Source organism: Myotis yumanensis, unplaced genomic scaffold (genome assembly GCF_028538775.1).
Source record: "Myotis yumanensis isolate MYYU_CA2020_CCGP unplaced genomic scaffold, mMyoYum1.0.hap1 SCAF_2, whole genome shotgun sequence".
NCBI lineage: Eukaryota > Metazoa > Chordata > Mammalia > Chiroptera > Vespertilionidae > Myotis > Myotis yumanensis.
Genome location: NW_027223753.1, coordinates 7,773,520 through 7,790,833, shown reverse-complemented (window position 1 = coordinate 7,790,833; position 17,314 = coordinate 7,773,520). Strand labels below are relative to the sequence as shown.

Below are 17,314 nucleotides of genomic sequence, written 5' to 3'. Positions count from 1 at the left end.
GAGCCACAATATACTTCAAACATACAAATGCCACAGAACTTCTTGATGTAAAGTATCCAGACACTTCCTATGCATATTTTATTTTTAGGCTTGTGCATGTTTACATGTGAAACAGATGTGTCTCAATTTAAGACAATCTGGTTGGAATGCTTTTCCTCACAACCGAAAAACTCCACTTACTTTCAAAAGGAGTCACACCACTCAGTTCCTGTAAGAACATGAGGAGTTTCCAGAGGGTACCTCATCTGAACTAAATTCCACACAACTGGTGAATTCGCATGCAACTCTCCAAGAAACAATTAACAACATATTTTGTCTTCACAGCTACCTTAATGAGATATTTTTTATTCTCATTTTAAAATTGAGGGTTTTAGCCAGAGTCACAAAGCTAATGGTAGGATATGAACCAATGAAACCTTTTTAATTGCCTCACTGTCCGTAGATGTGGATTCTAGTTCTGCATCGACACCACTCTCAACATCTGGGCCCCACAGGAAGGAGGAGTTCACCTCTGTAAGGAGGGTGCTAATGTTCTGCTCTTCCAGGATTATTGGGAGAACATGAAATAAACCGAATAAAAGGCTTTTGAAAAGTTCAAAGCACAATATAAATGTGCCATGTGCTAAATATATTCAACTCTGAACATTCCAGCAACACAGATGATTTTCTAAAATGCAGAGGACCCGAACAGTGTTTTATTTGCGGCCACCTTGGGGTGTCTTTTATGGTGTCTATCTGGAAGCCTGTAAAGTGACAGACGAAAGTCTTGGCTGCAGAGCAAAAGCCCTGAACAGGGGATATAAAGAGTGGATTTGACAAGTATTGCTGAGGATGGCCAAGCAGTCTTAAAATACAAATGTAAACAGCAGTCTGCATCCATGGAAACACATTTTCTACTTAATAAAAATATTCTTGATTTTTAAAGAACACATTAAAATGGTGGTTTTAATTTCCGAATGTCAGATCCTAAGAGAATAGATTTTGTTTAAATGTATAGAACTCTGATAGACAAAAAACACAAAATTCTTCCTTACCTCCCACATGTACACATTATTCTTAACCTGAGATCTTTTTTTCTTATCACCAACAAATGGTCCAAACTTTTTGCCTTTTAAAATTGGTTTAGTGGCCCAGACACCTAGAAAAGAAAACCAATATTTTTATAATGTATGTGGTTACTTTAAAGACTGAAGCACTAGTGTGCTCTCTCTTTCTCTCTAGAGCACACCTGTGCCTTCCCCCACCCCTTTCTTTTCCTTATGCCTGTATCTTTCGCTTTCTTTCTCTTAAGTTCCAAGGGCCCTTCTTTTGCTTCTGTAACTTGTTTCCTGAGTCCACACAGCCCAGTTGGCTCACTTCTTCTGCCTCTGTGACTTTTTTTTCTAAAAGGCTAAATAAATGTCTTGTACTCAAGTTCTTGGCTCTGAATTCTGTCTTTGCCAAACTCAAGAACCAAGGTCTAACAGTGCCGCTATCACCTGGAGCTGTGACTCAGATTGTCTTACCACCCTTCTCGGTGTGGAAAGAAAAAAAAATAGATTGAAGCACTAAAATCAATTCAGTTTCACAAAATAGTTAAAAGACGACAGCCTAAAAGCAAGATTTAAATCAACTAAGATCAGGTGAAAGCAAATTAAGTTAAGTTTTCAACAGTGATTTTTATTTTTCTTCTTTATATTCTATATTTTCCAAATAGCCTCTAAAAAACATATTTTGTTTTATAATAAAAAGGAATGTTTTATATATTTGCTTGTTTTTAATTTTTACATGTAAAATTAGGTGGACAGTACAATCACAAATACTTGGAGAATAGCACAATTAAAGAGAAAAATACTGGAATATAGTCAAACTACAAATAATTTTTAAACTCTTCTTTCTATTTTTCTACAGACTTCAAGGATCTCCAATAAACATGAGTTGCTTTTATAAAGGGTTAGAAATATAGGTTTTTTAATAAATATTTTTAAAGTTTGTTTGTTCAAAATGAAAAACCCTCTCCTCACTGTTTCCTAAAATCTTAGCTATGGGGACAACTCACTTTGCGGAGTTTCAAACAGCCAAGAAGTATGCTGTTCTGTGGTGTTCTTAAGGGTGTTTCTATTTCCTCTGAACTGGCCATAAGGCAAACAGGCAGATGAAGCAGCAGTGGCTAAAATGGCAGGAGGCCACCCGGAGTCAAGGGAACCGGTGCCCAGCAGTGGCTCCCGCTGACAACTGGTTCCCTCATCTCCTGGCCTCAGTTTCCTCACATACAGGATGGTGGCATCTCAGCCAGTCCTGTTCAGGTAGGATGTACGAATCCCACTTTTCTGTAAGTCTGCTATGAATCCTGTTTGATAACAGCTAATAATAAATTAGTGGAGCTATAAAATCGAACACTTTCATGTGAATGATACAATTTAAATGCTCAAGTTACTGAATAGATTCCAATGAGGATCAGAAAAAGCATTTATTAAAAATTTATTCACACATATATATACATAAATTATAATATCAAAAGCACATCTTAAAAAAAAAAAACCACAGGATATAAACATGATATATTCCAAGACTGTACTTTGACTAAATTTTTATCATTTATTTCCTTTGCCTTATGACCAAAGATTAAAACATAAAAATAAGATCAAACACACAAGATCTATGTCCACCCTGGATTCGTGACTGGAAACTGCATAAACACCACATAATCTTCTAAGTCAGAGTACAAATCTGCTGCTTTTATGGGGAGCTCCCTACCTTAAATGCCCCAAAGAAGTCTGCCTGCAGCCTGCAATCCCTTCCCCTGCTCCTTCTCGGACCCTAGGACTCACCAATCCGAGCCTTGTCAACAGCAGATGGGAAAAGCCTCACTTCCTCGGGAAGTCCTCGGAGCACATGTTCGGGTACCTCGGCCAGGGTCTCAGCGGTTGCCACAGGCTCAGTAGTGTTCTGCAAGTCAAGAAACAGAAGGATCATAGCAAAACGAAGAAATCCCAGTTAGCATTTTGTTTTTTTCCGGTCCAATAAGCAAATATGCAAACATGTAACTGAAAGCTAAATCTGGCAAGCCAAGCCCAAGCCCAAGCCCATGATGTCAAGCATTTCAGAGTTGCTTTGATGTCTGTTTGTGAGTCTCCAAAGGAAACCACTGACCTTCAAGCATGTCTGCGTTAATCTGTTTTGTTCCAGCCACCCACAGCCATTTTCAAAATATGTAATCTCTGGTGCCATATTGCTTTAAACTCCCAGAGAATCTGGCAGTTTAAGCTTACACTTACTCTTAAGTCAAAGGCTACCATCAGCATTTTAGAACATATAAAAACTCACCATCAACACTCCTTATTAAGTGAATGCCTTCAGCACATACTGTAAAGGCCACAGTGGCCAGCTGGACCCCACCTGATCCATGCTTTAATCTCCACCACCAATACCCCTGGCAGAGCCTTGACTATTCCAACCAAGAGCACTGGAACTTATTCTGGACCTTCATGGGAAGTACAACTTTCCAGGACACAGTAATTCACCACCATCTACCAAGTCATTAAATAGCAAAGTCACCACAATATCACACAGTCTCTAAGAAAGACATTTTTATACTAACCAAGGTATATGTTCAAATTCACTGTAATCTTAAGAAATAAGATTACTATTAAATATGTATAGGAGGGGATGAAAAGGGGAGATTTAAGTCAACTGGTAAAACATGACTATTATTTTACAAATAACTTTCAAGTCAAAGGGAAACCAAGCATCTGTTAACTGGTACCAAATATACCCTAAAGAACTCATGTGTGTATCATGACACCTAAGAATGCTGGGTTTTGTAGTCCGAGTGTTCTTTATTTCACTGCAAAGGGAAACATTCCCCCAAGAACTTTCAAAGAAACCAACGTGGGCAAAAAGCAAACTCTAAGCTAAAAAGATTAATTTTCCCACAACAATCAAGCTCTTGTAGTTTTTGAGAAAGTTTTGTGCCAAGAAAAGAATATCATCCAAATTTGAGTACTCCCAGAATTTCAATTGTTTCAAAAACTACCAATAGGCTGCTTCAAGAGAAAGAAATCCCACAGCAATGAGCAAGTCATAATGAAGGTCTCTCGGGCCTGCTTTGAGCTGAATGCACAAAAGCAGACAGTGAAGACCTGGGTTGCTGCCTGGGATGGAGCAGTCAGCAGTGCATATGCCTCAGAAGCTTTGGCCCCAACATCATCACACACAAGTTAAGTGCCTTCCAAAATATGGGAATGCCAAAAATGTGCTCCAGAAAATGACCCTGTGGTATTTTTAAGTAGCTAAAGTGTAAAAATTTCTCACTTCTAAATATAGTGCCCGTTTTTAAAATTGTAATCTATAAACTAGAATTATGGAAACGTGAATACATTTTTTTCAAAGCGGAGAAAGGTATAAAATTGGTAGTTGGTACCCTAGGCTATATAATAGTTTTGTTTTTTTTTAACACTGATAAATTAAGCAATATTAACAAGTACTAGCCCGAGTTATGAGTCCTATCACTTCCAGTAAAAGTTTTTCCCCTTTTTCGGATGGACTCCGAAGCAAAGATTTTAAAGAATTTGACATCATTTAACCTCCCCAGGAGCTTTGAAAAGACAGTCAGCTAAGCTAAACTGATATTTCCAGGCACTATCACAGTATTATTAACAACAACTTCATATGCCCTCAGAAGCTCCCTGGGGACTCCTTGTAGGGCACTGTGCTAACCATCTTACATGCATGATAGAGTTTACTCCAAACAGAACAGGAGGCAGGGACTGTCAGTGCCTCCTCCAGACAACACACACAAACATACATGAAGAGGCCTAGGGAAACTGTCTAAGTTGCTCAGGGCCATAATTTGAACCTTGTCTGTCTGACCCCAGAGCCCAAGCTCATAACCACTGTGGGGTTTCCAGTTAAGATTCTGCTAGATTAGGTTTGCGTCTCTAAAGTAAAACATGATGACTATAGTTGATAACACTGTTACTGAATGAAATTTGCAAAGAGAATAGAACTTAAATGTTCACAAACACACACAAAAGGATAAATATGATATGAGAGGTGATGGATATCTTAACTAATTGGAAGATGGGAATGCTTTCAAAACATGTATGTATATCAATTCACTACAATGTATAATTTAAATATCTTACAGATTTGTCAATTACACCTTAATGAAACTGAAAGAAAAAAAAAGATTCTGCTGGAATATAACCTAAGAACATCTACCCTAAAACCTCCAATCGTCCACGGAAAGGTCAGCAGATGACGGTACTAAGACAGAATGGTCATTCCCACAGGAAATGTGTAACATCAGTGTAAGTTGGAGACCAGGAATATTAACATTTGTGAAACACTGTGAATATAAAGGACCTCAGCAGAGCTGCCAGAGGGGAAAGAAATAAGGAAAACTCCTACCCTTTTATTTACCTGCTTTCAGCCAGTCTATTATTTATAATTTGGGCTCATTTACCTAGTTGGGAAAAGCTATTTCTCTGTTTATTTTAGAGCCTTCACACTAGAACGGAACTCAACTTCCATCTCTACGCAGCCATCCAGCCCTGGCAGCTCCGAGGCCTTCCTCTAGCCTCTCAGGCTGTCGGAATTTCCACTGCATGGAACATTTTTAGAAAATCAGTGATTCGAGAAGCAGGAGGTGGGTTGGCCTGTCCAAGGAGAACCATCCTCTCCCCTTCCTTTTCTTGCATAGGTCTAATCACAATTTTAAACAATTATTTGTATAATTTCAAGTTTAACGTACCTCCCCATCAGAGTGCAATGAAGACATATGGTGTATACGTTATTGAATGCTGCACCCCAATGCTTAGCAGGAGACATAAATGACTAAATGATTCTTGTAAGCTAACTGAAATCTTTTTTAGAAAAAGGAGGGATAGAAATAAAATAGCAGGGTCATCTATCAGGAAGTATTTTCTCCATGTGTGCCTGAATTTCTTGCATCTGAGATAGGTATTTTTCTGGGTTGATACAAGAACCCTCTTTTGGAATATATGATATGTTCTCAATTTAAAGCAACCAATTTATAAATTAAACCTTTGGAACAAAAAGAACGCTTTAAAAATCCCTCACACACTCAATAAAACTGGAATCTCTTTTTTGTATATATCTTGATAGTATCAGATGTAATATATTGTAAACAGGGTCATCCAACTTGGTCCCAGATCGATACTGTCTACAAGAAATTGCAATATCTAATCAATTAATTTAGTAAAATATTTCTGAGTCCCTCCTATGGCCAAGCAATGTTTCAGGCATCACATTTGCCTTAACAATGTTTCCCTCTAGTAAGGAAGGCAAATAAAATCAGATATACAATTTGATGCTCTACAGGAAAACCAAGCACAAGAAAGACAGTAATGGAGAGGGTAGGGTGCTACTTTAGACAGAGTGCTCAGGGAAGACCTCTCTACACCTAGGAAGAATCACGCAGCGATATGGAGTGAAATATGCCAGGAAAGTGAACAGCAAGGACCACTGCTGAGTTAGGAAAAAGCTTGGTGTGCTCAGAGAAGAGACTGGCAAAGACCAATGTGTGCAGAGCAGAGAAGGTGAGGAAGGCAGGAGTAATACCTTAGGAGAAATGTATCACCACTTGCTGATCTACACCGAAGGTGCCAACCACAGACCAGGCTGCAAGCTCTAGGAAGGAACCCTGGCTGCTGCTCCTCCCAGGACCCCATCCTTGCTATCCCAGAATAAAGGCCCATTTGCATTTTAAGGCTTTTAACACTGATCACTGTGATAAGTATGGAGGAAGTTACAAGGACTTCCAGACTTCTCTATTATGCAATAGGAAACACAAGAGCTCTTTATTTCAATGAACTGATCTGGAATGGTATGTATTAAATGTAACTAACACATTAAATTTAAGTTAATTTAATTAACATACCTAATTCCATAAGTTACTTAGTTGTTAACTATTAATTGATCTTGTTAATTTGATGTCTCCAACTTCTTACCTCAATCTCAAATGTAGTTAATATTCACTCCCCTCCCCAATAAATGGCCAAGCGGACCTCCTGCACTCAGTCCACCACTCAATGATTAACAAACACTCCTGGGTGCCTGCAGGGCCCTGTGCTGAGCGGTGAAGAAACAATGGTTAGTTAGTAAAGCTGATCTGGCCCCCTCCCCACAAAGCTCACTGGCTAGAGGAATTGCTCTTCTCCTGCTTCCCAGCACACAAAAACCTCAGAGAGATTTTGACTCTCCAGTTCTTCCAGCTGTGGAGGGAGCATCTGAAAGGCCCCTCTGCAGCTTCCTCCTCACACCTTTCCTCTAGCCCAGGACGACTATCCTCTGCCATGTTGGGGGGTGCAGGAGAACTTAGGGAGCATGACATTTATTCCTTCCTCTGGGCCAAGATCTACGCTAAGCACTGTCTATGCATTACCTCACAACAATACCAAAGCTAACACTCAGACACTACTCCAAGCACTTTCTATGCATTACCTCGTTTAACCTTTACACTACCACTCCGGCTGTAATTTTATGATCCCTTTTACAGATGAAAACTGAAACCTGCCCATAGCTGTAGTTAATGAGTGGCAGAGCTAGGGTACAAACCCAGATAGTTGGGCTTCAGGGTCTGAACTTTCAAATACGATGCAGTGGCGTAGCTCTGTCAAGTAACTTCCCTAAACTACAAGATGTTAAAGTAGTGGAGCCAAGATCAAGTCCACATAGTCAGACTCCAGAGTCCACATTTTAACCAGTGGAGTCTCACACTTTAGTCCGGGGATGCCTGGGAAGTCCCTCTCGGGGGTCCATGAGCTAGTTTTTAAAATAATACTAAAATGTTATCTGCCTTCTTCACTCTTAGGCATGGAGAGGAAAGTTTGGGGGAAGCTATGACATTCTGCTGGCTAATGGAATGGGATTAATCTTAGGTTTCAAAATGTTCTGATTTATGAATAAGGCCATGTGTTAAGGATTGAGCATTCCAGGGAAAGTCTGAGGAGACAAAGAGCTTGGCATGTTTAGGAAAAGAGGCCACTATGGCCAGGTCAGAGTGACCCAGGGAGCAAGCAGAGGGCCACCACCAGAACCTGCAGAGCCCTGAGGGCCAGGACACAGAGACTGGATGGCATGAGGAGAGTGGTGGGACCCCACCAGAAGGTTTTGGTCAGGGGAGTGACAGGATGTCATGAGGTTTTCTATTCCATATTTTACTCCCTGGCCCCTACAGGCACCAACTTCTGGCTCCTCCTCCCTTCACCAAACTAGATCTCTTACTCCTCTGGGGCTTTTGCAATTCAGGCTTTTAGTTGCTAATGAACCCAGGCCACTGGTCCTTATGGCCCTCAATTCTTCTGCCAGTCAATATTCTCTACATCCTTCCAGGTCAAGTTCAAATCCCAGTTCATCCATGAAGACATTCTAAACAACTCATGATGATTGTCCACTTCTCTGATTTCCTATATTGTCAGTTTTATGTTGTATAAGTATAGTACTTAAGACACGGGGAAAATGATTCAATGGGGAGAGATGTCAGTGAGGTAATCAATTAGGAAGTTTCTATAACAGCCCAAACAAAGGTTGTTTGGGTCTGAACTCAAGCAATGACAGTGATAAGAAGTTATTTTATTTTATTAAAAAGTTTCTTTAAATACATTTTTTATTGATTTCAGAGAGGAAGGGAGAGGGAGAGATAGAAACATCAATGATGAGAGGAGAAACCAAGATGGCGGCATAGGTAAACACCAGCTATTGCTGCCTCGCACAACCACTTCAAAAATACAACTAAAAGACAAAACAGACATCATCCAGAACCACAGGAAGGCTGGCTGAGTGGAAATTCTACAACTAGAAGGAAAGAGAAAAGCACACTGAGACTCAGAGGAGGTGCGGAAGTAAAGTGCAGAGGTACAGAGGTGCGTGCAGAAAGGGCTGGCAACTGAGGACAGTTGTCTTTTTCAATCGGGAGGGAGTCACACGCTCCCGCTCTGAACTCCAGTTCCGGGCAAGTCTCTGGGGACCCAGACTCATACGGGGAGAAACTGGACTGTCTGGCAGCAGTCGGAACTCAAGGGCAGCTTTCTCTCAGAGGTGCTTGTAGCGATTACCACGGGACACTGAGACCCGGGGCCTCTTAGGGAAGGACTGAGGATCAGCCATAGCTGTTTGCTCCGCCCTGTTAATTCCCTGAGACCCCGCCCCACCCAAGCTGTACACAGAGGCTTTTGCATATGAATGGCCTGTCCTCTGCAATCTAAAATTACCTAACAAACTGCAGCTGGGTCAGAGAGACCCAGAACATTCAAAAGAAGGCCCAAGGCCCCACAGCAGCTTGCATTGCTTCACAGCTGGGCCTCCAAACCCCAAAGAAGAGGAATCTGCAGATCTCTCCGTAGCTCCTGCTGGGTAGCCTCAGGCAGAGACTGTATTAGCACCTCCTTGAGATACAAGAGCCAGTGTACCCAGTGGTCAGAGTGGGACCATCTAGATTACAATTCCTCAGATCCATAAGGGACACATTCAGGGGGCAGACTCAGTGGGCTCCAAAGCCCCACTGAAGCAAGTCTTGCCCCATAAGGGTGTCTCCAGCACAGATGTTCTCCCACTGCAGACACAGCTGATTCTCACAGCCAATTGGCCTGGAGGTCAATTCCTCCCAGTGATACCTATAACAATCAAGGCTTAACTACAACAAGACTGTGCACAAAGCCCACAAAGGGGTGCACCAAGAGTGTCCACCTCAAGTAATTAGGGAGGCTGAGCCACTGGGCCCTATAGGACACCTAGCACAGAAAGCCACTCTATCAACACAGGGAAGCATAAAAAATGCAGAGACAAAGAAAAAGGTCACAAATGACAGAAATGGAGGAAAGCAAATGACTGGATATAGAGTTCAAATCCACGGTTATAAGGTTTTTCAAGAATTTTCTAGAAGCCGCCGAAAAATTTAGTGAGACCCTTGAGGATACGAAAAAGGTCCAACTAGAAATTAAGCATACACTGACTGAAATAAAGAATATTATACAGAGATCCAACAGTAGACTAGAGAATCACAAGAATCAAGTCAGACATTTGAAATACGAAGAAGCAAAAAACACCCAACCGGAAAAACAAAAAGAAAAAAGAATCCAAAAATATGAAGATAGTGTAAGGAGCCTCTGGGACAACTTCAAGCATTCCAACATCCGAATTATGGGGGTGCCAGAAGAAGAGAGAGAGCAAGATATTGAAAACCTATTTGAAGAAATAATGACAGAAAACTTCCCCTACCTGGTGAAAGAAATAGACTTACAAGTCCAGGAAGCGCAGAAAACCCCAAACAAAAGGAATCCAAAGAGGACCACACCAAGACACATCATCATTAAAATGCCAAGAGCAAAAGACAAAGAGAGTATCTTAAAAGCAGCAAGAGAAAAAGTTACCTACCTACAAGGGAGTACCCATAAGATTGTCAGCTGATTTCTCAATAGAAACTGCAGGCCAGAAGGGAGTGGCAAGAAATATTCAAAGTGATGAATAGCAAGAATCTACAACCAAGATTACTTTACCCAGCAAAGCTATCATTCAGAATTGAAGGTCAGATAAAGAGCTTCACAGATAAGAAAAAGCTAAAGGAGTTCATCACCACCAAACCAGTATTATATGAAATGCTGAAAGGTATCCTTTAAGAAGAGGAAGAAGAAAAAGGTAAAGATAAAAATTATGAACAACAAATACATATCTATCAACAAGTGAATCTAAAAATCAAGTGAATAAATAATCTGATGACCAGAATAAACTGGTGAATATAATAGAATCAGGGGCATAGAAAGGGAGTGGACTGACAATTCTCAGGGGGGAGGGGATGTGAGGGTGTGGGGGGTTCGGGAAGAGACTGGAAAAAAATTGTACACCTATGGATGAGGACAGTGGGGGGGGGGGGGGGTAAGGGCAGAGGGTGGGGTGGGAACCGGGTGAAGGGGAGCTATGGGTGGGGGGGGCGGAGGAACAACTGTAATAATCTGAACAATGAAGATTTAATTTAAAAAAAAAAAAAGGTAAAAAAAAAAGAAAGAAAGAAACATCAATGATGAGAGAGAATCATCCATCCACTGCTTCCTGCATGCCCCCTAGTTGGGATCGAGCCTGCAACCCAGGCATGTACCCTGACCAGGAATCGAACAGTGAGCTCAATAAGAAGGTATTTTATAAAGGCAGAATCAAGACTTAGTTACTGCCTGAAAATAAGAATGATGACACACAGTGTTTCCTACATATATGCCAGGCACTAACCTTAGTGTTTTATGTTTATTCACTTTGCTCTTGACCACAATTGCATGGGGTGGGCAGCACTACTATTCCTATTTAACAGGTGAGAAAGCAAATACCAAAAAGTCAGTGACTTGCTCAAGGTCACGCAGCTGGATTGGCAGAGCCAGGACTGAAGGTGGAATGTGAGTCACAAGATAACTAAAGTGAGGCAGAGCTAAACAATCCTGACACCTTCTCTACCAAAGCATTAATAGCAGAGTAACATAAAATGCAAGCCTTCTTGCCACAGTCTTCTATATTACACAGGGAAATACTGTTCAAGTTCCTAAATTTTTTTTCAAATTTCAAAAATAATTCAATTATCTTCAGAAAGACATTGTACTTGATTTTATTTTATAAATTGCTAATTTATAAATTTAGTAGAATATGTGATTCAAAATGAAATTTAAGTGCCATCATTATTAAACAAATTAATTTCCTCAACTATACACTCATTAATTGAGGTTTAAGTCATCATGGATAGAAACCATCTTAGTTGGAAGACTTTTTTAAAAAGTATGAAAAATCAAATTTGCATTTGTAGTTATAGAAACAAGTAATTACTTATAAAAATAAAATTCAATGTTAATAATATGCTAAAATAGCAAAAGTGGTTTCAATTTTTTACACAATATATATTTTTAGAATTAGAAAAAAGTAGAAGAGCTATCTAAAATTAAAGATAGAAAGCTATCCCAGGGTTTCCCCTAACCTTTAGAAACATGGTATGAAGAGATTTTATCTAGATGGTCAGGTGATGGCCCATGAAATCCTATATAATAAAACCCTAATATGCAAATCGACTGAACAGCAGAACAACCGGTCACTATGACGCACACTGACCACTAGATGGCAGATGTTCAATGCTGGAGCTGCCCCGTTGGTCAGTGCGCTCCCACAAGGGGAGCACCGCTCAGCCAGAAGCCAGGCTCATGGCTGGCAAGTGCAGCAGCAGTGGCGGGAGCCTCTCCTGCCTCTGCTGCAAGGTGGGCAGTAAGGAGCAAGGGGTCCCGGACTGTGAGAGGGATGTCTGACCAGCTGGCAGACATTTCCTGAGGGATCCCGGGCTGTGAGAGGGTGCAGGCCAGACTGAAAGACCCCAGCTTAGTGCACGAAATTTCGTGCACCAGGCCTCTAGTATTTCCTATAAAAGGAATAAACTACTGATATACACAACTGGATAAAGCTCAAACATTACACTGACCAAAAGGAGACAAACACAGAAGAGCACGTACTTTATGACTCCATTTATGAAAAATTCTAGAACAGGAAAAGCCAACCCACAGGGACAGTGAGCCGATCAGTGGCTGCCTGAGGCAGAGGCTGAGGGGAGAACTTCAGAGCCATAGCAAGGAATTTTCTGGGATGATGGAAATGTCCTACCATCTCTTGACAGAGGTGGTAGTTAACATCAGTGTGAAAATTCAGGACCATACACTCCAAATGAGTACATCTTACTGCACATAAATAAGTAAATAAGTCTTACACTTTCCTCTTTAAATCATGTTAAAATGAAACTTTAATCTCCTAGAAAATAAAAAACAAAAATACCAATGTCAAAGAAAAACAACTTTTTAATCGAGATTTTTTTCAAAACCAATTCAAAACCCTCAGTTTCCCTTCTCCCTGAGTAAGTCTACTCTGGTCTGCCCTTGCAGTGACCACTGAGCAACCCCATAGCTCTGACCACTCACCTCCCCCGCCCTTCTGCTCCTCAGAACCAGCCTGCTCCACTCCCTCTCCTCACACTCAGATAAACTCACTGGAACGAGTAAGTTAACTCTGCTCTACAGCATGACACTGGCACTGCCTCCTGTAGATAAGCTGCATGTACCCCCTGACATAGACAGCATATACTCATGTTTTCATTGTTTAAAATATTAGAATAAGGAAATTCTCCTGGTATTTCGTTTAAATTTACGGAAGTACTACTTTCACACACTCTACCCAGACAATGGCCATAAATTATTATATCAGATTTAATTGATTTAATTAAAGCACCAAGATTTTTAAATACCAATTGATCAAAACTAATACTAGAGTAATACTGCTTAATATTAAGACATATCATTATATATTCAAAATAAGATATATTATTGCTACCACAGACTAATAACCACCATAGTAATCATTGTTACCAGCAAAAAAAAAAAAAAAAAAAAAAAAAAAAATCCAAGAATTAAAGAGTATTAAAATACTCAAATTCTGTGAACTCCGATTAAACTTGAAATAAAGACTCTTTACTATTCTTGGGGCAAAATGGGTGGGGGTGGGGATCAAACAAGCTTCAGTTTACTGAAATAGCATTAAATTATATGTGGTTAAGGAATGAGTAAGACTGCAATAACAATAAACAGATGGGGACATAGATAAGAAAATCTTATATACCGTCTTTGGAAAAGAAAAGCAGTTAAACAGTTCTGAAACATTAAAAAATACCCTCCCGCACAAAGCTGGCAGGTCCATTAAGTTGTCCGAGTGAAGAAAATGTCCTCAAATATGGTGTTAATCTCAATAGTGAACAAACGTATTACTACACTCTTGCCCCTTTACAATCCGGTCTCATGGCACAGTGAGCATGCTATTCTAAAAATGGAAACCAAAGTATGTCACTGTCCAGTGGCTTCCCACTGGACTTATAATAAAAAATAAACTTCTTCCCATGGCCTTTAAGGACCTATAAACCTGGCCCTTGCCTCACATACTAACTTCATCTTGTCCCCGAGTCCCACATATTGCCAAGCTCCAGCCCTGGCTTGTTCCGTGCCTTGAACCAGCAAGCTCATTCCCACCTCAAGGCCTTTGTACTGTCTGTTGTTCACTCTGCCTAGAATTTTCTTTCCCAAGATCCTCATATATCTGGTTCTTGCTTATTACTTAGGCCTATTATTCAATTATTATTATTAAGAATTCTATTAATTTATTATGATTCTATTGTTAATCACCCTTCTGGAATAGCCTTCTCTGACCATGTAATCCAGAGAACCTCCCCCTACCTTCACCCAGCATTCCTTATCACATTACCTTGCTGCACTGTCTTCACAGCACTTTTCAGTCTGAACTTATCTTCCTGCTTCTGCACTGTCGCCCTCTGCGAGTATGTAAGTTGCAGAGCAGAGCCCTTACCTATCTGCTTCACTGCAGAATCCACAGCACACTGGGATGCAGTCTATGCAGGATGAGTGATGGGATGAATGAACTTCAGCACAGTGAAGATGATGGAAATATGGATGGCTTATCACAGTTCTCAGGGTTACATTTGCAGCATCAAGTGATTATACCTTCCTTTTGATTTTTTTTTTGTATGTAAGACTTTAAAACAAGTTTAGAAGGCTAAACTGCTGGCATTACCACAGATTACTGATGAGGACAGAGAGATGCTGCAATCATAAGCTACTATACTGGTAGAAGTTTCAAATATTAGTAATAAGAGTTATACAAAGGTTCTTTTTAGAAAATTAAGTGTGACTTGATAAATTGGTAATCAAGGCCATTGTATTAAATCATCAAGGTGAAAGACTACAGAATGTTATACATTAAATATATATCAATAAAGCTGGAATGACTGGGGCTATACCCCAATATTACAGTTCTCCTCTCCTCCTAGGCACTTGACGGAATGCTCTGCTCCCCCTACCTGAGTTTTAAATTACATGTGGCCATATGATTAACTTTGGCCAGTTAAATGTAAACAGAAGTGACATGTGTTGAGACAAAGCCTCCATCATCCCTGGTTCTTGAGCAACCACAATAGCAGAGCCACAATGGATGTGTACTTAGAAACAGAAATAAATGGCTGCTGTGTTAAGCCCCAAAGATTTTGGAGCAGCCTGTTAGCACGGCATCACACAGCTTATCCTGATATAGCAATATAGCACAGTGAGCAAGAACCAGGCTTTGGAATCTACAGGCCTGGGTGTGAATCAGAGACCTACCACATGTCTGAATGATCATGGCCAAGCCACCTCTCTGGGCCTTAATGTCTTCATCCATAAAATGGTTAAAAAACCTGTACTTCACAGGGTGGGTATGAAGACTGAATTAATAAGAAAATGTACGTGCGATAACGAAATGCCTGGCATGCTGGGTAAGCACTCAACAGATAGGAATATGGCATTAAACTCTAACATACCTACTTTAAGCTACTTTGAGCAGAGTTGCATTATGGAACTGCACTCACTTTTATGTTCTATAAAAGTACAGTAAGTCCTCATTTAATGTCATTCATAGATTGTGCAACTTTAAGTGAAATGTGGTAAAATGAAACAATTTTAGCATAGGGCTAAGTGATACAAACAAGAGTTAACTTCCTAAGGCATCTCATCAACATTATAACGAAGGACATTGAAGGAAAGGAGGTGAGGAACTTCTATAAAGCATTCTAAACTCTTCAACGAGAGAACCATTTATAAAGTTCTGGATTCTGCTAAATAAATCTAAGGAAAAAAGAGAAGAAAAATAGTGGAACATCTCGAAGTTTAATATTTAGAAGGATGTGTAAAGTAAGTGGAGTAAAGGATATCTATGATTTGCAAATGGAGAGAAAAGAAAGTGGACAGCGAGGGAAGGAGGTAGAGAGTTGCTCCTCTTGCCTGCCAATCAGGCCTGGGCTCAGTTAGAAGAACAAAGGCTCACATGGAAAGCAAGCTGGGTTCTAAATTGGGAAAACAAGAGATAGTAGGAAAGGGGTAAGTGCTGAGCGGAGAACAGACCAGAAGAGAAAGAAGGATAAAGACCAAGTGGGCCTTGGCTCCAGGAACCCAGGGCTGGGACTGGAGGGAAAGCCTCGCAAGCGACCACTCGAAACGCATGGGTAACACTGAGCAGTCCAGAGGCTGCTTCAATAGTCAGTGCTTAAAATACCAGCACGCTTGGGGCTTTGAACTCTCGCTTCCTCTAAAGGACTAACTTGTAAACAATATGGTATGCTCACTCCTAGGGTCCTTTAGTCCCTAAAACTTGGCTGCCAGGCATACATGGATGAATGATGCTGTGTATTGTCTTAGAGACCACACCCATTACAAGGGCCAGATCTGACAGCTAACATTCATCAAAGCTATATGTATCAGTCCCTAGAGAGAAAAATCTAACCCCAAACTCACCATCAAGATTTGAATTACAAATCTGGTTCAAGTTAAAACTTTTTGAATATCTACACTTTTGTATAGTTATTTAGAAGTTTGGAAGCATGCATTGCTCATTTTCACTGGCTGCAAATGAGAAGAATAAATACAAGAGGGAAAAACATAAAATGTCCTGAAACAATTCTTAATTTCTTTTTAAATATATGTTATTGATTTTTTACAGAGAGGAAGGGAGAGAGATAGAGAGTTAGAAACATCGATGAGAGAGAAACATCGATCAGCTGCCTCCTGCACATCTCCTACTGGGGATGTTCCCGCAACCCAGGTACATGCCCTTGACCGGAATCGGCCGCAGGCCGATGCTCTATCCACTGAGCCAAACCGGTTTCGGCAATTCTTAATTTTTAAAAATTACTGGGATAACTATTCAGAAACACTCATAGATTTTTTTTGCCATGACATAATAATCAGGACTAAATATCATGTAACTAATATTCCTCAAATAAAGAAAATATAACTAAAGATGCTGAAATTTTACTCATAAAAAGTGGACTTTTTATAATACAAATAAAAGTTTCATTACTACCAGGCCATTTGAATTACACCCACATCAGAAATGTGCTAACCATTAGAAACATAAGAGGACCCTTTTCCATTGATATTTGGCATTTAGCATCAAAGGCAGTCCTCTGCAGATCTGATATTAAAACTTGTCAAACGCAAAATGAAACTGTAAAAAAGCCAAAAAAAGAAATGGTCACAACTCTTTTAAATGGCATGTGGACTTTCTTTAAATACAAGTTCATTTGATATAAATGAAATATTGAAGCGAATGTGTGAGGTGTCAAAGAAATAAAATATTAGAAATACTAATAGCCTAATAAGATATAAGAATTAAAGCATTATTAAGCCTAAGGTGAAAGTTGTAGCCACTGAAATAATGACTGCTCAACAATGAGGTAACAAAAGCAACATCAATATTTAGATTC

General features: G+C 40.1%; 1 protein-coding gene across 3 annotated transcripts in view; it reads right to left on the bottom strand.

Annotated features, from left to right (window-relative positions):
• PRDM2 (PR/SET domain 2) overlaps window positions 1-17,314 on the bottom strand; it is a 110,537-nt gene that overhangs the window by 76,645 nt on the left and 16,578 nt on the right. For all 3 annotated transcript variants that reach the window (XR_011470194.1, XM_070404120.1, XM_070404121.1), the window contains exons 3-4: window positions 2,811-2,928; window positions 1,035-1,138 (exon numbers count right to left, since the gene is read on the bottom strand). Coding sequence is in view for 2 of the 3 variants with exons in the window: in XM_070404120.1 (XP_070260221.1) it covers window positions 1,035-1,138; window positions 2,811-2,928 (222 nt within the window). In the remaining variant the exon portion in view is untranslated. The remainder of the gene's footprint in view (window positions 1-1,034; window positions 1,139-2,810; window positions 2,929-17,314) is intronic.